This window comes from Pelophylax lessonae (assembly GCF_965119305.1).
Source record: "Pelophylax lessonae genome assembly, chromosome: 5".
NCBI lineage: Eukaryota > Metazoa > Chordata > Amphibia > Anura > Ranidae > Pelophylax > Pelophylax lessonae.
The window spans coordinates 499,539,232-499,562,737 of record NC_138772.1 but is presented as its reverse complement, the minus strand read 5'-3'; the positions used below and the strand labels follow the sequence as shown (position 1 = coordinate 499,562,737).

The 23,506-nt window shown below is 43.7% G+C and overlaps 1 protein-coding gene across 2 annotated transcripts in view; it reads left to right on the top strand.

Moving 5' to 3' along the window:
- Nucleotides 1–5,985: 5,985 nt before the first annotated feature.
- KCNV1 (potassium voltage-gated channel modifier subfamily V member 1) overlaps nucleotides 5,986–23,506 on the top strand; it is an 83,044-nt gene continuing 65,523 nt past the window's right edge. For both annotated transcript variants that reach the window (XM_082259773.1, XM_082259774.1), the window contains exon 1: nucleotides 5,986–7,038. In XM_082259773.1, coding sequence (XP_082115899.1) covers nucleotides 6,021–7,038 — 1,018 coding nt within the window. In that variant the 5' untranslated portion in view covers nucleotides 5,986–6,020. The remainder of the gene's footprint in view (nucleotides 7,039–23,506) is intronic.

Here is a 23,506-nt window from a genome sequence, read left to right as displayed (position 1 = left end):
TGAATGCTGATGGATGGATGGGAAACAGGTGGGCTTAGAGCTGGCCCAATCCTCCTCCAACCTGCTCCCATCCATGACTGGTAATGAAAAACTAATGGCTATGTAATAGCCATAGGGTGCAAACTAAACGGTGATCAGCTGGGAAACACACACCCCCATCCCTTTAGAATGGACGGTAAAGGCAGGGATGGAGACGCTTGCTTTACAGGCTGGTGTCTCATTCAAAGTCCCATTGTGCCTTTACCATCCATTCTAAAGGGATGGGGGTGTGTGTTTCCCAGCTGATCACCGTTTAGTTTGCACCCTATGGCTATTACATATAACACATCTTGTGTCTTAGGGTGGCTCCACTCTTTAGAGCAGGGGTCTCCAAACTAAGGCCCTCTAGTTGTTCAGGACCTACAATTCTCATCATGCCTAGTCATGTCTGTGAATGTCAGCGTTTTACAATACCTCAAGGGATGTGTAGGTTGGCAGCAGCTGGAGGGCCGTAGTTTGGAGATCCCTGCTATAGAGGAACAACAGGGTCGCTCATTAACAGCAGCATTATTAAACTATGGAGAGGGTAATGTTAGATGCACATTTACAAGAATTTGACTAGCAAATTAAAGCTAAACTCCATCTAACACTTTTGAACCCCTTCCAGTTCTGGACAATTTTGACATTTCTCTCTTATATGTAAAAATCAGTATATTTTTGCCAGAAAATTACATTGCATCCCCAAACATTGTATATATTTTTAAGCAGAGGCCCTGGAGTATAAAATGGCCGTTGTTGCAATTTTTTATGCCACCCAATATTTGTGCAGCAGTTTACCAAACACAAATTTTCAGGAAAAAATAGACTTTAAGGAATTTTAGTGCAGACAAACGTAATATAATACTTTCTTTTTGGTAAAATATAAAATATGATGTTATGCTGAGTGAATAGTTAACTACTGCTCGAACAGTGACCAACTACAGTACCTAAAAATCTTCATAGGTGACGCTTTAAAAGCCTAAACAGGTTTCAAGTTTAGAGTTACACAGGAGTTCAGGTGCTAGAATTATTGTTCTCACTCTGAAATTCATGATGATATCTCACATGTGTGGTGCAATTATCGTTTACATATGCGTGCATGTTTGCATTTGTACATGGATGGACTTGGGAGCTTCAATTTTTGTTTACTATTATTATTTATTTATTTACATTTTTTGACATTGTACCTTTATTTATTTATTTTTAAATGTTATTGTTATCATAAGGGATGAACAATATTCCTTGTGATAGCATGGTCTGTTGCAGGTCTTTTTGGAAAGATATGTGGTCTATTAGGCCTCAGATCTCTCCTTTGCCCTCTAATCCATCTGATCAGTGGTGGATGGTGCTCTATTTTTTGGAGGGGGGGAGGCAAACAAGCCCCCCTGCCAGGTCCACATTTACCCCATCCAGGTTGTGGTTTTCCTGGCTTTTCCTCCTGGCTAATCCATTCTTAAGACCTGCCTCCTGTCCTGATTGGCCAGGAGGAGTAGCCAGAAGACAATATTGATTCACTAATGTCACAAGTGGGTGGGTTTGGAAAGCAGTGCTCTGCGCCCTGAGCCCAACCTTTTTGAAGCCAATAAGAGCCTCAGGCTCTAATCATGTGCTTAAAAAATAAAATTAAAAAAATCATAGAAACCTTTGAGTCCGGCACCCTGCCTGTAGATTGGGAGGCGGCGCATGGAAATTAGGGGGGGGGGGTGGCACCCCTGTGCCCCTTATGGACTGACCTCCACTGCATCTGATCAAACTGAAATTGATTTAATCACAGATGCTTTACAAGACGTTAACGGCATTCAAATGAACAAGCCAAAACCTCAAGTGATGAAATCTTCAGTGCTTCTGGTTTCTGACATTAAGGAGGGTGAGGAAAAATGGAAGTTCTCCCACTCTTTCTAGTGCTACCAAAGTGACCAGTCACAGTTTGGGCTCTGGGCTCCCAAGTGGGATGGAAGAGCCTGGTAAAGGCGGCAGGATGGGGAACCCCTTCCACTGCCTGATACTGACTTTTACATGAAAGCCCATAGCCTGCTCTATAAAGTGATACCTCAATCGTTGTTCCAGCTGCAGTGATGATCAATATTTCACCATTACCATATGAAGATGTATATACTGTATATATATATATGGCAGACAGGAAGCTGATAAGCAGTTGCAGCAACAGTTTTTTTTTTCTTTTTGCTCCTTTTGGGATAAAGGCTTTACAAAAATGAATAAAAGCTGACCTATGTAAGCACCCCTGTCAGTATCAAAGGGTTTGTCTCAACCCCCTAACTGCTAACTTTTCAAGACAGCTTGGTCTGTTGAAGGAAGAAAGAATAACAGATTTATTGGCTGGATCCGCACTCAAAAATGAAGGAAAAAAGGCCTAAGCACATGTACAGAAGTTCTAAAAGCATTCACTGGCTTGAGAGTTTTTGTTTGAGCAAATAGAAAGCTGATTATGAGAAGGAAAAGAGAGAAAGCATGCAAAAAATAAACATTACTTTTGTCTTTAGGCATTTCTCAGGCACATGTATTGAAGTTTACAGAGATCAAAAACATGCAACTCTTCCCCAAAGAAGTTCACGTATTTCTTCAAGCTCCGAGCACCAAGTTTTAAGCGACATGACTCTTGATTGTGAAGGGCACCAATCAATATTATGGAAATCTTGATGTTGAGTGTTGAAACACTTCAGGAAGCACACTTCAAATCTCTCCAGTGTGCACTAGACCTTAAAAGTAGTAAAGAAAGGTTATCACACTTTTTTGAGCACATACATTTATTCTGTTTATAAACTCATCTGTATATTAAAAAAAAAAAAAACTTGCCAATTATTTGTTTTCCAGCTTGCAACTGCAGGTCACATGATCACTATTAATGCCAAAATTATTCACAGACTTGTGGGTGGGCGCATACAGAACGGGGCACCACATTACTGTAGTAAGTGATATTTGCCGCCAAGCATCTTCATTACCAGGGTGTCACAAAGGGTAGGAGTGTAATGGCCGGCTGGGGAAGCCACCATGAGTTGGGCAGGAGGGATTGGTGGGGGACATGCCTTTACACTGACCACAGAAGATACAGACGCCCTGTGCTCTCGCACAGCGAGTGATGACAAAGGATGTACACTGACCATGCTAGCATGGATCTGCTGCCATGTTTAGCTTGGTCAGTTTGCTATCACCAGTAGGGGCACAAGCAGGATCACCCAGGTAATTGAGAAAAGCAGCAGACACTAAAACAGTATTAATATTAAAACACACATATAAATTTAATATAAGGCTCCTTTCACACGAACCATCCGATCAGATTCGCCTGTCAGTTTTTTAGGCGGATCTGATCAGATCCTCCATGCATCCTTATGGGGCAGCGGATGTCAGCGGAGACATCCGCAGACATGTCCGCTGACACCCGCTGCCATCTGCATCCGATCCTGTCCGTGAAATCCGGACCGATGGAAACCCTATTTTCCATCCATCCAGGGGATGGGATCGGATGAGAGTGGATGAGAGCGGACAGGTGGTCCATTCTCATCCAATTCCCCCATAGAGGACAGCGGGGATCTGACACCTCCCTCTCTGCACACAGTGCGGAAACTGAGCTGTCATCCGCCTGCTCAGCGGGGATCGGCGGATCGATCCCCGCTGAGCAGAGAACAGAGCTCATTGGAAGGCGGATCGTGCGAAAGGACCCTAAGAGACAGTGCAAAGATATTTAGTTTAGTTTATGCAGCACTTTACAATGTAGAGGGGGGACAATACAATTACAAAACAGTTCAATACAGAAGGAATAGGAGGGCCCTGTTCATGGAACTTACAATCTAAAGGGAGGGGGAGGTGGTACAAAAGGTAATGGCTGAGGGGATGATCTGATGGAGGTGACTCCAATACAGTTCTTAGGTGGAGGTGGTGTAGGCTTTCCTGAATAAGTGAGTTTTCACTTAATCAGGTTATTTATAAATTAGTTTTCACTTTTAAAGGTGGACAGGGTAGGGGCTGACCAGACCTATTAGGGCAGGGAGTTCCAGAGGATAGGAGAGGCTGTGGAGACTGGAGAAGTCCTGGAGGTAAGCAAGGAAGGAGATGACAAGGGAGCTAGAGTGATGAATATCGATAAAAACAATTTTGTTGTATAGAACTGAGAGGTCATTAAAGAAATAATCGGCTCTGGATATCAAATATGCCAAAAACTTCCTATTCTGTTGGCTTATCTTATACACAATTTACAGATCACTGTAATGTACCATGAGCTGAAAATACAAACACATCAGTAAGGCAAAGCAAAGATGTGAATATATGCTCCTGATGATTCTGCATAACACAAAAAGAATCAACCTAACAGAAGCACAGGAACTTTCTGCACCAGAGGACACAGTGACATGAGCAAGGCAAACCTAATTGGCTAGAAAGTGAGTTTATTTTAGTCTTGGGTGCTGAAACGTGCGAGGAAGAGCCCGTTCCGCTCCTGTGCACAGTGCGCTGGAGGGTGCTGAAGGTGCTGAAAGCAATCAATGGCACAGTGCGATGACCACTGTGAAGGTGCTGAAAGCATTCAGAGTACAGGGCACTGTCCAGTGTGAAGGTGCTGAAACCACACTGGAGGAGGCTAACAGGAGCACAGAGCACTGTCCCATGTGGTGAAGGTGCTGAAACCACACTGGAGGAGGCTAACAGGAGCACAGGGAGCTGTCCACCGTGGTGGTGCTGAAATATCCCTAGAGCACATAGAGCACAGTGCAATGTCCATGCTGAAGGTGATGAAAGCTTTACAGCAGAGTACACTGTCCATGCTGGAACCTCTATAGCACAGTGTAATGTCCATGCTGGAAGCTCTATAGCACAGTGTAATGTCCATGCTGGAACCTCTATAGCACAGTGTAATGTCCATGCTGGAAGCTCTATAGCACAGTGTAATGTCCATGCTGGAAACTCTATAGCACAGTGTAATGTCCATGCTGGAACCTCTATAGCACACTACACTGTCCATGCTGGAAGTTCTATAGAACAGTGTAATGCCCATGCTGGAAGCTCTATAGCACAGTGTAATGTCCATGCTGGAACCTCTATAGCACAGTGCACTGTCCATGCTGAAAGCTCTATAGCACAGTGTAATGTCCATGCTGGAAGCTCTATTGCACAGAGCAATGCCTATGCTGGAAGCTCTATAGTACAGAACAATGTCCATGATGGAAGCTCTATAGCACAGTACACTGTCCATGCTGGAAGCTCTATAGCACAGAGCAATGTCCATGCTGGAAGCTCTATAGCACAGTACACTGTCCATGCTGGAAGCTCAATAGCACAGAGCACTGTCCTTGCTGGAAGCTCTATAGTACAGTACACTGTCCATGCTGGAAGCTCTATAACACAGAACAGTGTCCATGCTGGAAGCTTTATAGTACAGTACACTGTCCATGCTGCATGCTCTATAGCACAGTACACTGTCCATGCTGGAAGCTCTATAGCACAGTACACTGTCCATGCTGGAAGCTCTATAGCACAGTACACTGTCCATGCTGGAAGCTCTATAGCACAGTACACTGTCCATGCTGGAAGCTCTATAGTACAGTACACTGTCCATGCTGGAAGCTCTATAGCACAGTACACTGTCCATGCTGGAAGCTCTATATAGCACGGTGCAATGTTAATGCTGGAAGTTCTATAGCACAGTGCAATGTCCATGCTGGAAGCTCTATATTGTGCAGTACACTGTCCACGCAGAAGGTACTAAAAGCTCTCAGGAATCTGATGCCATATTAATGTGAAGCAACCGAGCGGCATTCCATCCCTTCTCCCTCCTGACCTGGACAAGTTTTCAGCCCCCATGGGAGGAATCAGCTTTAGACAATAGGGGCCGGTTATGTGTTTCTGAGCCAGTACAGGAGGAGGCATTTCTCCCCAGGTAGTCACGACTTTAGAGCTGAGCTGTAGCAGTATCAGTGGCAGTAGCAGTGGCAGTTGTCAGGCAGCAGCTGGTGGGCTGATTAGGACGGAGCACACACCGGCACACCGCACTCATGTTACCGACTCTGCTCTGCTCAGATGTCCCGTGTCAGTCGGAGGATGGCGGGGGTCTCAGGATGCCGGTGCGCTCCGGTAACATACATGTAGGGACGCCGTTCAGCGCCTATGAAGACGGGGATTCCGACTCTGCCCTGTCTCTGGACTCCAGCGTTTTTTGCAGCGATTACTCAGCGGCTCCCCGGGACCATCTGACCATCAATGTCGGGGGGAGCCGCTTTGTCCTGTCCCAGCAGACCTTGTCCTGCCACCCGCACACCCGCCTGGGTAGGTTGGCCACCTCCGGGGTGGACGAGGTCTTCGATCTGTGCGATGACGCCAACTTACTGGACAATGAGTATTTCTTTGATCGCAGCTCTCAGATGTTTGAGTACATCATGAATTACTACAAGACCGGGCGCCTCCATGTGATGGACCAGCTGTGTGCCGTCTCCTTCCTCCAGGAGATCGAATATTGGGGCATTGATGAGCTGAGTATTGACCACTGCTGCAGAGACAGGTACTTCAGGAAGAAGCTGAAGAGTGAAACGTTGGACATTAAGAAAGATGAAGAGGAGATGGAGACTGAGGATGATGACTTCACTGGGGTGGTCTGTGAGGAGTTCAGGCAGAAGCTCTGGGACGTTTTGGAGAAACCAGGCTCTTCTGTGGCTGCAAAGACCTTTGGAACTGTCTCCATGACTTTTGTGGTTGTCTCCATAGCTAACATGGTCCTGATCTCCTCAGAGGTCGGCTCTATGGATTCCCCACTATTGAATGTTTTGGAATACATCTGTGTTTCATGGTTTACAGTAGAGCTAATCCTTAGGTTCCTCTGTGTGAGGGACAAGTGCCGGTTCATGATGAGTGTCATCAACATCATAGACATCATTGCTATCTTACCCTTTTATATTACTCTCTTGGTGGAAACCTGGTTTGGTGAGAGTACCGACCTGGAAAACGTCGGGAGAATAGTGCAAGTCTTGAGGCTCATGAGATCCCTGAGGATGTTAAAACTTGGCAGACATTCAACAGGTAATTTATTCTGGCTCACACAATCATTAAGTTTTCATTTTGCAGGTACTAACAGGGCTTCCACCAGGGGGGGACAGCCCATGGTAGTGTATAGAGAGAAATAGCCGCACTCCAACTTGAAGGTGAAAAATATAAAATCTGTTTTATTCGTATCCAAACAATTAGAACCAATTCAAGGTGTATCCATAATACAGTCAGAGACAAGAGATGGGTGCATAGTAGTTGACGCGTTTCACGGATAAACGTCCACTTAGTCATACGGTTACGAGGACATTTATCCGTGAAACGCGTCAACTACTATGCGCCCATCTCTTGTCTCTGACTGTATTATGGCCATCCTGTTCATGGCCAAGAGGGAGGAGGATGTCGTCTTGTGTGTGCCTAGGCCGGAGCTTGTGTTCTGGCGTAGGTACATCGACGACATCCTTTTCCTTTGGGATGGTACGGGGGATTCCTTGCAGGAATTCATGGAGACCCTTAACAATAACCAGAGAGGCATTAGCTTGACCTATGAGTCAAGTAATAAGGAGATTCATTTCCTGGACCTGAGAATTCTGGATTGAAGAGGGCCAGATTCTCTCTATACACTACCATTGTCGGGACTGCGGATCCTTGCTATTTTGATGGTTTGGGATTACCTTATCACTGGAGCGGTTCTCTTTTCCCTTTCTGCTGATCTGTGACTGGGGACAGTCCATGCACATGTAGGGGGCCCAGGCATCCCGAGGGGCCCAACCAACGAGAACGAGTTGTTGTTGTAGTAACTAGCAGTTTCAGAGGCGTAACTAGAACCTTCAGGGCCCCGGTGCAAGAAACCATGAAGGGCCCCCCTGACCGGGGCCCTTCTCTTCAAGCCTGGGGCTCTTCCCACTGATCCTGGGGCCCTTTACTCTCATTGCGGGGCCCTTTATTACGGTCCTGCAGCGGGACCCTTTCACAAGTTCTGCAGTGGGCCCCCTTCCTGCCATCTTGGGGCCTCCCCACGGTGGTGGAATGCCAGGGCCCGGTCGCAAGTGTGACCTTTGCGATCTTGGAAGTTCACCCACTGGTGTCAGTAGTTTTTATTTTTTGGTATTTTAATTGCATTATTTTTTATCATTTTATTTTATTTTTTTACAATGTCACTGACTATGACTCTGTCCATTCAGAAAAGGAAGGAGCTGGTAAAATACATATTTATCAACCCCTTTCTGGTTCTCTATTGTGACACATCCCCTGCAGAAGCCAGCAGGAGAGGGGAGGGAGCACAGTGGGGGCGGGGGAGCACAGTGGGGGGGGGGGGGACCAGAGGAGCACACAGGGGCGCAGAGACACCAGAACACAAGTGAACTGGATAGGAGGAATGGCGGGGCAGCATACAGAGGAACCAATCTCCTCCTTTTTCCTCCTGCAGCTACAGGAGGAAAAAGGAGGATATTGATTTCTCTACATGCTGCCCCTGCCACTCCTCCTATCCAGGTGTACAGGGGAGCCACACAGGCCCCCTGGAGCATGGGGCCCGGTTGTAATTGCAACCTCTGTAGTTACAACCCCGAGCAGTTGCTAAAGCAGGACGGCCGCAGAGTAAGCCGATGCAGCCGAAGGAATGTCTATTTGCTGGATTGGGCTGTCTCTTTGCTGAATATATGAGGCCATCTCTTTGCTGGATTGGCATGTATTTTTGCTTAAAATATGGGGATGTCTCTTTGGTGGATTGGATTAATTTTCATATATTAAGTTGTAAGAATGTTAAAATAAAAGTGGGCGCCCTGAGGGACTTGGTAGGATGGCTAGTGGGCGGATTTGATGGGATGGCCCTGGGGAATGTTGGTTGTCAGGCCCGGAGGGGCCCCAGGCCTAAAGCTGTGTAAGGGGCCCCAAAATTTCTGATGACTGCCCTGGGTACTAATAGAGGTATGGGTCAGTTAAACATGGGTTACTTAAAGTAAAACTATAGGCCAGTGGCAGCCCGTCATCCATGCGTCTGGCCCCCTAATCTACATGCAGGGCACCGGATGCATGGATTCCAAGAGCCAGAGGCTCTAATAGGCTTCACAAAAGGGTGGGCTTGGGGCGCAGAGCACTGCACCCTGAGCCCACCCAGTTGTGTGACAACAGCAAATGAATATTCCCTATTGCCCTACTGATTCTCCTCCCAGCCAATCAGGAAGCGGGTCCTGAGGCCTGTTTCCCAATTGGGTGAAATGAGAAGGCATGCTATTGGCCAAGAAGAGGAGAGGAGACAGCGGCCGAGAGGGAACATGAAGGAACCTGAGGGGAAAGCTGCTGCCGTCTGTCATTGCAGAGGAATAAAGTAAGTTGACTGACTGACTGATGAGAGATGTGGTGGTGCAGGCCAAAGTGATATGGGGGGGGGTCAGGTCTGTCTGCCGCCCCACCTCCGACTGATGAAGCACCAGCCGCCACTGCTATAGGCAAAACTTATTTTTTCATTTTGGATAGTCTCAGGAAGCGTATGAGGACATGTGGCCACACAATGAGATTACAGGAGAAGTGGTTTAACTTTAACTGTTGTAGGGGGTTTTTCACTGTCAGGGCGGTAAGAATGTGGAACTCTCTTTCACAATTGGTGGTATCAGCGAGGAGTATCGATACTTATAGAAGACTCTTGGACATGCATCTCAAAGAACACAATATTAAGGGATATGGGAAAGTATTATCGTCACTGACACACACACACACCTGCACAGGTTGAACTGGATGGACTGTTGTCTTTATTCAACCTTAACTACTATGTAACTATGGACAGAGTAAGGGAGAGTAATAACCCCTGTCAGATATTTTTCACAATCTGTGTCCCATTGGGTAGATTTCCCTTCACTTCCTGTCCCATAGCCAAACAGGAAGTGAAAGGAAATCCCTGAAAATGTAGGGAATTCATTGGGGACCCCATAGGTCACCAGAACTAGTATCCCAATTGGAAGTTTTCCCTCTATTAATTTTCTGGGGACAACCCAAAATTTTAGATTTTCTCTTACTTTCACTTTTGATGATAAGTGTAAACAGAAAAATAGAGAGGGTAAATCTCCCTGGCGGGGACACAGACAGCAATAAAAACTGACAAGAAATCTAATCCATCTCCACTCTGTCAAAAACGAAAAAAAAAAGTTTTGCCTTATTATGTTATACTTTAAGAAGCACTCCCCGATATTTTCTCACTGACCAGAGTTATGTCCCAAGATGAGCTTTGACTAAGAGGTGGGGTTTCCATTGTATCAATTCAGGGGGTGTAATATATATATATATATATATATATATTTTTTTTTTTTCCAGAAGAGACCCTAGAGAATAAAATGGGGATTGTTGCAATATATTATGACACAGTAATTGCGCAGCTGCCTTTCAAATACATTTTCTTTTTTGTAGAAAAATACAATTTATTGAATAAAAAAAAAAAGCGTATTTTGATTGGTTTGCGCAAAAGTTATCGCGTTTACTAACAAAGGGAAAGATTTTTGTCATTTTTGTTGTTTTTTTCTTTAACGCGTAATGGCGGCGATCTGCGATTTTTTTTTGCGGTACTGCGACATTGCGGCGGACAGATCGGACCCTTGACTGACATTTTTGACACTTTTGGGGTTACCAGTGACATTTCTACAGTAATCAGTGCTATATATATGCACTGTTACTGTAAAAATACACTGGTAGTGAAGGGGTTAACTTTATTTGGGAGGGAGGGGCTGTGTGTGTCCCTAGGGGCGTGCTTTCTGCTGTGATTGGCTGTGGCTTGAGCTGTAAGGACACTGATCAACGGATCTACATAGTAGATCCGTGTGATCAGTGTTTTTACACAGAGGAGAATGACAGGTGGCTTGTTTACACAAGCCGCCTGACTTTCTCCCTCTCCCCCGCCGATCGCAGAGTGGCCGCCGGTCACACGCGCGGGGGGGTCCGTGACCACGCGGGAGCGGGAGCGCGCCTCCGGGGGCGCGCGCTCGCTCCCTAGACCCTCACAAGCTAGTGACGTAGCCCTACGTCACTTTGCCTGTGAGGGGCTGACTGCCGACGTAGATCGGCGTTAGGCAGTCGGCAAGTGGTTAAATAAGCCTGGGAGCAACCGGGAAGGGGGTGGGGGGGCACCCCTCCTGCCCCTTTTAAAAATGATCCTGTGGCAAACTTGCCCACGGGAAAGAGAATCGGCCATAGTAAAAAACAATACCGGGTTTATGGCAGCTAGCTGCTGCCATAACACTGGTATTTAATATCAAAATAATGACATATTTTTTGCTATGGGACGGTCGGCAAGTGGATAATGGGGAATCTGCTGCAATTCAAACTTTTTTCCATAATGCAGAGGAACAGATGTAAAAGAAAGAAAAACTCTAGGGAGTCCTGGAAAGGTCAGGGTCTTCTGTGATGGGCCTTTGGGATGGTCTCCATCAGTTCTGCTATTATCTTCATAGCTAACATGGTCTTAATCACCTCCAAGGCTGGCAATATTGATTCCTACTAGAAAATTGGAGGAAAAACTTTCGGAGCGATCTTCCGATAATCGAATAATTGATTAACAGCTTTCTAGAGCTTATCATGACAGTTCATGCAAAAATATCCAAAGGGACATGCACAAAATATTGAGTGACCAAGACAACGCAACGAAACATCACATTACAATACATTACATCACTTTCAAAGTTGTATTCTGTAATGCGAGAATTTTTGTAACTTTAGTCATCTGTTGGTTTACGATAGAGGACTAGCTTGCAAAACGGACAATCATTCATCCCATAATCTTATCGTGTCTATTAGGCATTAGTTTATGGTAGAGCACCCACCATTATTGGTATTACTGACCAGGGAAGAATTTAGCCATTACTTGAATACAGTCAATGGCGTTCCGGTTTCTCCACTAAGGGGACTTTTGTTTATTAACCACTTGCCTACTGGGCACTTTCACCCCCTTCCTGCCCAGGCCAATTTTCAGCTTTCAGCGCTCTCACGCTTTGAATGACAATTGCGCAGTCATGCTACACTGTACCCATATGAAATTTTTATCATTTTTTTCACACAAATAGAGCTTTCTTTTGGTGGTATTTAATCACCTCTGGGTTTTTTATTTCTTACAAAAAAAAAAAGAAAAAAGACAGAAAATTTTGAAAAAAAAAAAGTTTTTCTTATTTTCTGCGAGTAAATTTTGAAAATAAATACGTTTTTCTCCCTCACTGATGTGTGCTGATGAGGCGGCACTGATGGGCACTGATGGGCACTGATGAGGTGAAACTTATGGACACTGATGAGGTGGCACTTATGGGCACTGATGAGGTGGCACTGATGAGGAGGTACTGATATGCCGCACTGATGAGCACTGATAGGTGGCACTGATAGGCAGCACTGATGAGCACTGATAGGCGGCACTGATGAGCACTGATAGGTGGCACTGCTGGGCACTGACGGGCGGCACTGATGGGCACTGAGAGGCAGCACTGATGGACACTGATGGGTGGCACTGATGGACACTGATGGGTGGCACTGATGGACACTGATGGGCGGCACTGATGAGCACTGATGGGCAGCACCATCAGTGCCCACACTCAGTACCCATAGTGCTGCTAGTCAGTGCCCATCAGTGCCTAGATGAGCAGGCACTGATGGGCACTGACTGGCAGCACTATGGGCACTGATTGTGGGCACTGATGGGGGGCACTGATGGCGGGCACTGTGGGCACTGATGGTGGGCACTTATTGTATTTTATTTACCTCTTGTGTAATCAGGGCACTGGTGATCAGTGCCCTGATTACATTTTTCTGTGTCCCCTAACCGCTGATCGGCTCTGCTCTTCCTCACACGCAGTCTCTGTGTGAGGAAGGAGAGCTGGCAATGAGAGATGATCTCATATGTTTATATTTGAGATCATCTCTCATTGGACTTTCCGATCACGTGGTAAATGGCCGCTGTGATTGGCCATTCACCACGATCTGTGATTGGCTGTGTCCAAGGGACACGGCCTACACAGATCTTCCCCGATGTGCGCTCACGGGAGCGCGCGGGGAGCCTGTCACTGGGAGGCCGTTTAAAGACGGCCTCCCGGAAATTAGAGCCCGCGCTGTAGCCGTCTTTCGGATATAGCGTGGGCGGGAAGAAGTTAATCACTTGCCGACCGCCCACAGCATATATACTGCGGCAGGCTGGCTCAATAGATGTATGGGTAAGTTGGTTCCCGGGAGTGGTGCTGGGGGGCAAGCATGCGCAGCGCCCACTAGGCAGCGGGAATTTTAATCCACGGGACTGGCGTCCGCGGTCGCTCCCCGCTAAGAGAGAAGGGTGGTCTCCTGTTTTTAAACACAGCTGACTGTTGTTCTCTCTGAAATGATCACAGAGTGCCTGTGATCCTTCTATATAGGATCACAGGTCTCTGTGGTCATTTCACAAGCCCATCCCTCATACAGTTAGAAAACCCTCCCCTAGGCTCACATGTAACCCTTTGATCACCACTGTGTTAGCCCCGTCCCTGCCAGTGTCATTATTACAGTAACTTTGCATATTTTTAGCACTGATTACTGTAGTAATGTCACTGGTCCCCCCAAAAGTGTCAAAAATGTCAGTAAGGGGTCCGATCTGTCCGCCGCAATGTCGCAGTTCCACTACAAATCGCAGATCGCCGCCATTACTAGTAAAAATAAATAAATAAATAAAAATGACATAAATCTTTCCCCTAATTTGTAGACGCAAAAACTTTACGCAAACCGCTTATTGCGATTTTTTTTTACCAAAAAATATGTAGCAGAATCCAAATTGTTCTAAAAGGTTGAAAAAATTTGATTTTTTCATTTTTTGGGGGGAATGTTATATAGCAGAATGTGAAACATATTGTTTTTTTTTTTTTTTCCAGAATTGTCGCTGTTTTTTTTTATAGCGCAAAAGAAAAAAATTGAACAGGTGATCAAATACCACCAAAAGAAAGCTCTGTTTGTCGGAAAAAAAGGACATCAAATTTATTTTGGTACAGCGTCGCACGACTGCACAATTGTTAGTTAAAGTAGCGCAGTGCCAAATCACAAAAAATGGCCTGGTCATTAAGAGGGAAACCTTCCGGTCCAGAAGTGGTTAAAGTAATATAAATATTAAAATTTGTCAAGTAATATATGTAGTGTTATTTTGAAGTAATAATTGGAAGATGGCAGGAACAAAAACTTACCTTCATAATGCAGTGTGTAATGTAATATCAAGGAATTAATATTCAAAGTACAGTATATGTATTTTTTCTGGTATAATAAAACCAGGGAGACAACAATCTGAACTAAATAGTATATATAAAAACTTTGAAAAGATTCCTGATTTTAACCTAGTATTCTTTAAAGTGGTTGTAAACCCATTAAAGTGACTAGCTTCTCACAGAGATCAAACAAATCCTCCTACATGAGTTGTACCAGTTTACCTGCAGTATTCTCCTCTCTACATAGGTTCAAAGTCTGGAATTTTTAAGGCTTGTCTGAGCTGTTTGAAAACAGGGGGTGGAGAGCTAAAGTTACACTCTACAGAGCTCAGTGAGGAGAGCTCTGAGAGCTGATTGGAGGAAAGGAACACCCCCCCCCCCAACCCCCTCATCCCACCCCCTTTTCACACAGGAACAGATTTGAGGCTGTCAATTAGCTGGAGCTCCCTTTTTTCTCTTGGTGTTGGGAAATTTTGCCAGAAGTTAATCATGCTGATAACAGAGGAATGAAGCAGCAGTCGGAAATTACATTTAGTGCTCTTAATTGTGATTAGCACACACAATACAGGGATATGCTTTGTACATACTTCATGTCTGAGGTTTTCAACCACTTTAACCCTATTCTGTAAGTCCCAAAGTGATACTTTAGGCACTTGTCATAAATAGCATGCTACCCTGCTGCATACGGGCTTCACATGCCATGCTGCCTTTCCTTTTTTAGAATTATTTGGTTTAGCAAAGTCCCAAAAGTCGTTCACCTGTTGATTCTCAGGTGTGCACCATCTAACTTAATTTGATAGGAGCTGTTCAATATTACAGAATGGAGAGTAAATGCAGTTGTGTGTTTGCAGCATCCACTGCAGGTTGTTGCTTGCACTTTACAATGGGGTAATGATGGAGTGTAGGCCAAGATGAGGGGACAATATCAGGGGGATAAGGAGGGCTTGACATGAAAGAGAAGGACGGTGGTCAGGAGTTCTACACTTTCCAGATTTACCATTAGGTTCCCAATATAATATTTTGCTGGCTGTAAAAATGTTTTGCTTTATTAAGTCTTCAAGATCTGTCCAGGTACACCATCATCTTTGATGCACATGTTACCAGCAACAGAACCCACACTTACTACTGCAGCTACCTAACAAAAATGAATTGCTTCCCCTAAAATGGCCCCAAGAGAGGATTGTCTAAAAGGGACAAAATAGAAAAAATCCGGGAGGAATAATATAGACTGCCTAGAATAAAATGCTGTTCTCATCCAACCCCAAAACATTATTTTTATAATCTTTATTCATCACCCTTTTCAATTGGGTAAAACTCATGAAGCCAAATACAGTATATTACCAAACATATTGGGACGCCTGCCTTTACACGCACATGAACTAGCCTGCAGAGAGTCCTGACCTCAACCGATAGAATAACTTTGGAATGAATTAGAGCAGAGATTCCAAGGCAAGCCTTCTCTCCAATGTTAGTGCCTCCAACGTTAGAATGGTCAAACATTCCCATAGACACCCTCCTAAACCTTGTGGACAGCCTTCCCAGAAGAGATGAAGCTGTTATAGCTGCAATGGGTGGGCCGACCCAATATTGAACCCTACAGACTAAGACTGGGGTGCCATTAAAGTTCATCTGCGTGTAAAGGCAGGTGTCCCAATACTTTTGGTAATATAGTGTATTTTTAGTTCTGTAGATTACATAGTGATAGCAAATCCTAATTATAACTCTTGTGATCAGATTCACACTTACATTGCTTACCTCTAATGTGAAGACAACAGATTAGTTCATTGTGCCCACAGACTGCACAGGAACATAGGGCAGCTGTAGTCCAGAGGGTTAGGTCTGGACCCTCCTCTGTGCTTTGCCTAGGGGTGCTCTTTAGACACAACCCTCTCCTTGCCTCATGGAAGGAATAAAACACATGTATCTACTATCTGCTTAATTGGAATGACATTCTGCATCTAATGTAAAGGTCACTTTATGTCACAAACAATAAGACATAAATGTGTGCATACAATAACATTTTAAATAATGATGTAAACTGTTCAAATGTTAAAATGTCACTCCCTATATAAATGTGCTACCTGAGACAATTGCATAACTAATAATTTACTGTATAGTTTTTACCATTTTTTTGTAATTGTAGTTCCCTTTTCTACTGTTTTTGATAAAATTCCTATGTATCCACCCTTTGAGTGTAAATAATTATCTGCTGACGATCTGTATCACCTAAGGCTAACCACTTCAGTGGGCTTATGTGAGCGTTTTAGGGCTAGCCACTTCAGTGGGCTTAAGTAGGAGTTATAAGGCTAGTTACTTCAGTGGGCTTAAGTAGGAGTTATAAGGCTAGCCACTTCAGTGGGCTTATGTAAGAGTTATAAGGCTAGCCATTTCAGTGGGCTTATGTAAGAGTTTTAGGGCTAGCCACTTTAGTGGGCTTATGTAGGAGTAATAAGGCTAGCCACTTCAGTGGGCTTAAGTAGGAGTTATAAGGCTAGCCACTTCAGTGGGCTTAAGTAGGAGTTATAAGGCTAGCCACTTCAGTGGGCTTATGTAAGAGTTATAAGGCTAGCCACTTCAGTGGGCTTATGTAAGAGTTATAAGGCTAGCCACTTCAGTGGGCTTATGTAAGAGTTATAAGGCTAGCCACTTCAGTGGGCTTATGTAAGAGTTATAAGGCTAGCCACTTCAGTGGGCTTATGTAAGAGTTATAAGGCTAGCCACTTCAGTGGGCTTATGTAAGTGTTTTAGGGTTAGCCACTTTAGTGGGCTTATGTAGGAGTAATACGGCTACCCACTTCAGTGGGCGTAAGTAGGAGTTATAAGGCTAGCCACTTCAGTGGGCTTATGTAGGAGTTATAAGGCTAGACACTTCAGCGGGCTTATGTAAGAGTTTTAGGGATAGCCACTTCAATGGGATTATGAAGGAGTTATAAGGCTAGCTACTTCAGTGGGCTTATGTAAGAGTTTTAGGACTAGCCACTTCAGTGGGCTTATGTAGGAGTTATAAGGCTAGCCACTTCAGTGGGCTTATGTAAGAGTTATAAGGCTAGCCACTTCAATGGGCTTATGTAGGAGTTTTAAGGCTAGCCACTTTAGTGGGCTTATGTAGGAGTTATAAGGCTAGCCACTTCAGTGGGCTTATGTAGGAGTTTTAAGGCTAGCCACTTTAGTGGGCTTATGTAGGAGTTATAAGGCTAGCCACTTCAGTGGGCTTATGTAGGAGTTTTAAGGCTAGCCACTTCAGTGGGCTTATGTAAGAGTTTTAGAGATAGCCACTTCAGTGGGCTTATGTAAGATTTTTAGGGCTAGCCACTTCAGTTGGCTTATGTAAGAATTTTAGGGCTAGCCACTTCAGTGGGCTTATGTAAGAGTTTTAGGCCTAGCAACTTCAGTGGGCTTATGTGAGAGTTTTAGGGCTAGCCACTTCGGTGGGCTTATGTAAGAGTTTTAGGGCTAGTCACTTCAATGGGCTATGTAGGAGTTATAAGGCTAGCCACTTCAGTGGGCTTATGTAAGAGTTTTAGGGCTAGCCACTTCAGTGGGTTTATGTAAGAGTTATAAGGTCTAGCTATTTCAGTGGGCTTATGTAAGAGTTTTAGGGCTAGCCATTTCAGTGGGCTTATGCAGGAGTTATAAGGCTAGCCACTTCAGTGGGCTTATGTAAGTGTTTTAGGGTTAGCCACTTTAGTGGGCTTATGTAGGAGTAATACGGCTACCCACTTCAGTGGGCGTAAGTAGGAGTTATAAGGCTAGCCACTTCAGTGGGCTTATGTAGGAGTTATAAGGCTAGACACTTCAGCGGGCTTATGTAAGAGTTTTAGGGATAGCCACTTCAATGGGCTTATGAAGGAGTTATAAGGCTAGCTACTTCAGTGGGCTTATGTAAGAGTTTTAGGACTAGCCACTTCAGTGGGCTTATGTAGGAGTTATAAGGCTAGCCACTTCAGTGGGCTTATGTAAGAGTTATAAGGCTAGCCACTTCAGTGGGCTTATGTAGGAGTTTTAAGGCTAGCCACTTTAGTGGGCTTATGTAGGAGTTATAAGGCTAGCCACTTCAGTGGGCTTATGTAGGAGTTTTAAGGCTAGCCACTTTAGTGGGCTTATGTAGGAGTTATAAGGCTAGCCACTTCAGTGGGCTTATGTAGGAGTTTTAAGGCTAGCCACTTCAGTGGGCTTATGTAAGAGTTTTAGAGCTAGCCACTTCAGTGGGCTTATGTAAGAGTTTTAGGGCTAGCCACTTCAGTTGGCTTATGTAAGAATTTTAGGGCTAGCCACTTCAGTGGGCTTATGTAAGAGTTTTAGGCCTAGCAACTTCAGTGGGCTTATGTGAGAGTTTTAGGGCTAGCCACTTCGGTGGGCTTATGTAAGAGTTTTAGGGCTAGTCACTTCAATGGGCTATGTAGGAGCTATAAGGCTAGCCACTTCAGTGGGCTTATGTAAGAGTTTTAGGGCTAGCCACTTCAGTGGGTTTATGTAAGAGTTATAAGGTCTAGCTATTTCAGTGGGCTTATGTAAGAGTTTTAGGGCTAGCCATTTCAGTGGGCTTATGTAGGAGTTATAAGGCTAGCCACTTCCGTGGGCTTATGTAGGAGTTATAAGGCTAGCCACTTCAGTGGGCTTATGTAAGAGTTTTAGGGCTAGCCACTTCAGTTGGCTAATGTAAGAATTTTAGGGCTAGCCACTTCAGTGGGCTTATGTAAGAGTTATAAGGTCTAGCTATTTCAGTGGGCTTATGTAAGAGTTTTAGGGCTAGCCACTTCAGTGGGCTTATGTAGGAGTTATAAGGCTAGCCACTTCAGTGGGCTTATGTAGGAGTTTAAAGGCTAGCCACTTCAGTGGGCTTATGTAAGAGTTTTAGAGCTAGCCACTTCAGTGGGCTTATGTAAGAATTTTAGAGCTAGGCAATTCATTGGGCTTATGTAAGAGTTTTAGGGCTAGCAACTTCAGTGGGCTTATGTGAGAGTTTTAGGGCTAGCCACTTCAGTGGGCTTATGTAAGAGTTTTAGGGCTAGTCACTTCAGTGGGCTTATGTAGGAGTTATAAGGTTAGTCACTTCAGTGGGCTTATGTAAGAGTTTTAGGGCTAGCCACTTCAGTGGGCTTATGTAAGAGTTATAAGGTCTAGCTATTTCAGTGGGCTTATGTAAGTGTTTTAAGGCTTGCCACTTCAGTGGGCCTATGTAGGAGGTATAAGGCTAGCCACTTCAGTGGGCTTATGTAAGGGTTTTAGGGCTAGCCACTTCAGTGGGCTTATGTAAGAGTTATAAGGTCTAGCTATCTCAGTGGGCTTATGTAAGAGTTTTAGAGCTAGCCACTTCAGTGGGCTTATGTAGGAGGTATAAGACTAGCCACTTCAGTAGGCTTATGTAAGAGTTCCAAATCTTCAGCCTCCTGTCCTGATTGGCCGGGATGAAAGCCGGAAACCGATGGCAAAGATTGATTCACAAAAATCATAAAGTGGGAGGGTCCGAGGTGCAATGCTCTGCATCCTGAGGACAACATAAAACAAGCCGAATAGAGCCTCAGGCTCTAATCACGTGCTTGTAAAAAAATGAGGGACCTAATAGAAACCTATTAGTCTGGCGCCCTGCACAGTGCACAGCCACACACATTGATTTTAAAATAAATGATAATATCACTAACAATTTTGAACTTTAAGATGTTAAAAAATGTTAGTCATATTATCAGTTTTTTAAAAATAAATCTTTATATGATTTGATTATGCAAACTAAGGGGGCAGCGCCCTTGCGCCCCTTATGGACCAGCTGCCACTCACTGTCCTTGTCTTTACCACTTCTGGACCGGAAGATTTTCCCCCTTAATGACCAGCCCATATTTTTTATTCAGCACTGCATTACTTTAACCAGTTCTGGACCGGATGGATTTGCGCCCTTAATGACCAGGCCATTTTAATTTAACGGAAAATTGCACGGTCATACAACGCTGTACCTAAATAAAATTGATGTCCTTTTTTTCCCACATATAGAGCTTTCTTTTGGTGGTATTTGATCACCTCTGCGATTTTTATTTTTTGCGCTATAATCAAAAATAAAAGCGACAATTCTGAAAAAAAAAAAAACAATATTTTTCACATTCTGCTATATGACATCCCCCCAAAAAATGTAAAAATCTAAATTTTTTAACATTTTAGGCCAATTTGTTTTTTGCTACATATTTTTGGTAACAAAAATTGCAATAAGCGTATTTTGATTGGTTTGTGCGGAAGTTATCGCGTTTGCTAACTACAGGAAAGATTTATGTAATTTTTATTGTTTTTTTTTTTCTTGTAATGGCGGCGATCTGCGATTTTTAGCGGGACTGCGACATAGGAATGGTGTGGGAATAAGTAGGCTTATAGAATTCAAAAAGTGGTGGTAGACTAAGTCAATCAGTTGTGAAATATCTCCTCTAATGCAAGTGGTTCTTTTCCCCTCTTCTAATAGCTATGCAGCTTCACCCCTTCTGCTGCATTGTTAATGATGAAGGGGGACAACAAGTAGTAAAACTAATATAAAGGGGGACTCAAAAAATTAAAACTGATGTAATAATGCTATTGACAAATTGCATCATAAATGCCATTTTTTATTTTGCCCATAATTCCATTTTAAATTCCAAAACATTTCAAGATGCCAGGTAAAATTAATAAAACAAGCAGTTACCCTTTTTCTGGGATAGAGTGAAGAGTTTGAATTTGGACATTTGTGTGATGTGTTCACCCCCTCCTCTTCCCGTTAGGGAGATGTACTCTCTTTATTTTTCTTGTTTACCATAATCACTGAACGTCAAAAAAGATTACACATTTTGGGTTTGGCACCATATAAGGAATAAAGGGGAAAACCTCCAATGGGGACACTAGCTCTGTTGACCCTGGTGACAACCAGAGGTTCCTTCACTTTGGATAGATTTTTTCTAACCTGCTTTAACTATGGGCTAGGAAATGAAGATACTTCTCTCCAATGAGACATAGATGGCAAACAAAAAAAAACTGGCAAGGTTTGTAACCCTCCCTTACTCTACCAAAAAAAAAAGAAAGGTCTAGCCTTCATTTCTGCCTAAAAAAAAAAAAAAAAAAAAAAAAAAAAAACATAATTTAGTTTGTCATAAGGGCCTTCCATTTTCTGTAAGTCATTTTGTTATACATTTGGTTTTTGGCATCACATAATATATGTAATTTAAACAGGAATACACTTTTATGTCTTCATTTTAATTACCAACCTCTGTGGTAATACATTTAAATATTCTCTGGAGAAGAAAAACATTTAAATGCACAATATTACCAATTAGCAGACTGACTCAGCTACATTTTCCAGTCTTAATTCTCTACATGGTATTAGTAACTTAGATAATTTCTGTTCACGAGTTTAAGTGGAACTCAATTCAAACTGTGCTTATACTGTATATACATATACAGTATATACAGTGGGTACGGAAAGTATTCAGACCCCCTTAAATTTTTCACTCTTTGTTATATTGCAGCCATTTGCTAAAATCATTTAAGTTCATTCTTCTTCCTCATGAATGTACACATAGCACCCCATACTGACAGAAAAACACAGAATTGTTGACATTGTTGCAGATTTATTAAAAAAGAAAAACTGAAATATCACATGGTCCTAAGTATTCAGACCCTTTGCTCAGTATTTAGTAGATGCCCCCTTTTGATCTAATACAGCCAGGAGTCTTTTTGGGAAAGATGCAACAAGTCTTTCACACCTGGATTTGGGGATCCTCTGCCATTCCTCCTTGCAGATCCTCTCCAGTTCTGTCAGGTTGGATGGTAAACGTTGGTGGACAGCCATTTTTAGGTCTCTCCAGAGATGCTCAATTGGGTTTAAGTCAGGGCTCTGGCTGGGCCATTCAAGAACAGTCACGGAGTTGTTGTGAAGCCACTCCTTCGTTATTTTAGCTGTGTGCTTAGGGTCATTGTCTTGTTGGAAGGTAAACCTTCGGCCCAGTCTGAGGTCCAGAGCACTCTGGAGAAGGTTTTTCTCCAGGATATCCCTGTACTTGGCCGCATTCATCTTTCCCTCGATTGCAACCAGTCGTCCTGTCCCTGCAGCTGAAAAACACCCCCACAGCATGATGCTGCCACCACCATGCTTCACTGTTGGGACTGTATTGGACAGGTGATGAGCAGTGCCTGGTTTTCTCCACACATACCACTTAGAATTAAGGCCAAAAAGTTCTATTTTGGTCTCATCAGACCAGAGAATCTTGGAGTCCTTCAGGTGTTTTTTAGCAAACTCCATGCGGGCTTTCATGTGTCTTACATGTGAGGAGAGGCTTCCGTCGGGCCACTCTGCCATAAAGCCCCGACTGGTGGAGGGCTGCAGTGATGGTTGACTTTCTACAACTTTCCCCCATCTCCTGACTGCATCTCTGGAGCTCAGCCACAGTGATCTTTGGGTTCTTCTTTACCTCTCTCACCAAGGCTCTTCTCCCCCGATAGCTCAGTTTGGCCGGACGGCCAGCTTTAGGAAGGGTTCTGGTCGTCCCAAACGTCTTCCATTTGAGGATTATGGAGGCCACTGTGCTCTTAGGAACCTTAAGTGCAGCAGAAATCTTTTTGTAACCTTGGCCAGATCTGTGCCTTGCCACAATTCTGTCTCTGAGCTCTTCAGGCAGTTCTTTTGACCTCATGATTCTCATTTGCTCTGACATGCATTGTGATCTGGAAGGTCTTATATAGACAGGTGTGTGGCTTTCCTAATCAAGTCCAATCAGTATAATCAAACACAGTTGGACTCAAATGAAGGTGTAGAACCATCTCAAGGATGATCAGAAGAAATGGAAAGCACCTGAGTTAAATATATGAGTGTCACAGCAAAGGGTCTGAATACTTAGGACCATGTGATATTTCAGTTTTTCTTTTTTAATAAATCTGCAACAATGTCAACAATTCTGTGTTTTTCTGTCAGTATGGGGTGCTATGTGTACATTCATGAGGAAGAAGAATGAACTTAAATGATTTTAGCAAATGGCTGCAATATAACAAAGAGTGAAAAATTTAAGGGGGTCTGAATACTTTCCGTACCCACTGTATATATATATATATATATATATATATATATATATATATATATAGTGGGGATTTTGTAAGTTTGCCTACTTACAGAGTAATGAAGGGTCTAATATGTTTATCATAGGTGTATTTCAAATGATAGAGACATAATATCAACCAAAAATCCAGGAAAAAATGCATGATATAAAAGTTATAAATTAGGTTGCAGTTCAGTGAGTAAAATAAGTATTTCATCGCCAAACAAAACATGACTTGGTACTTGGTGGAGAAACCTTTGTTGGCAAGCAGCACAGGGT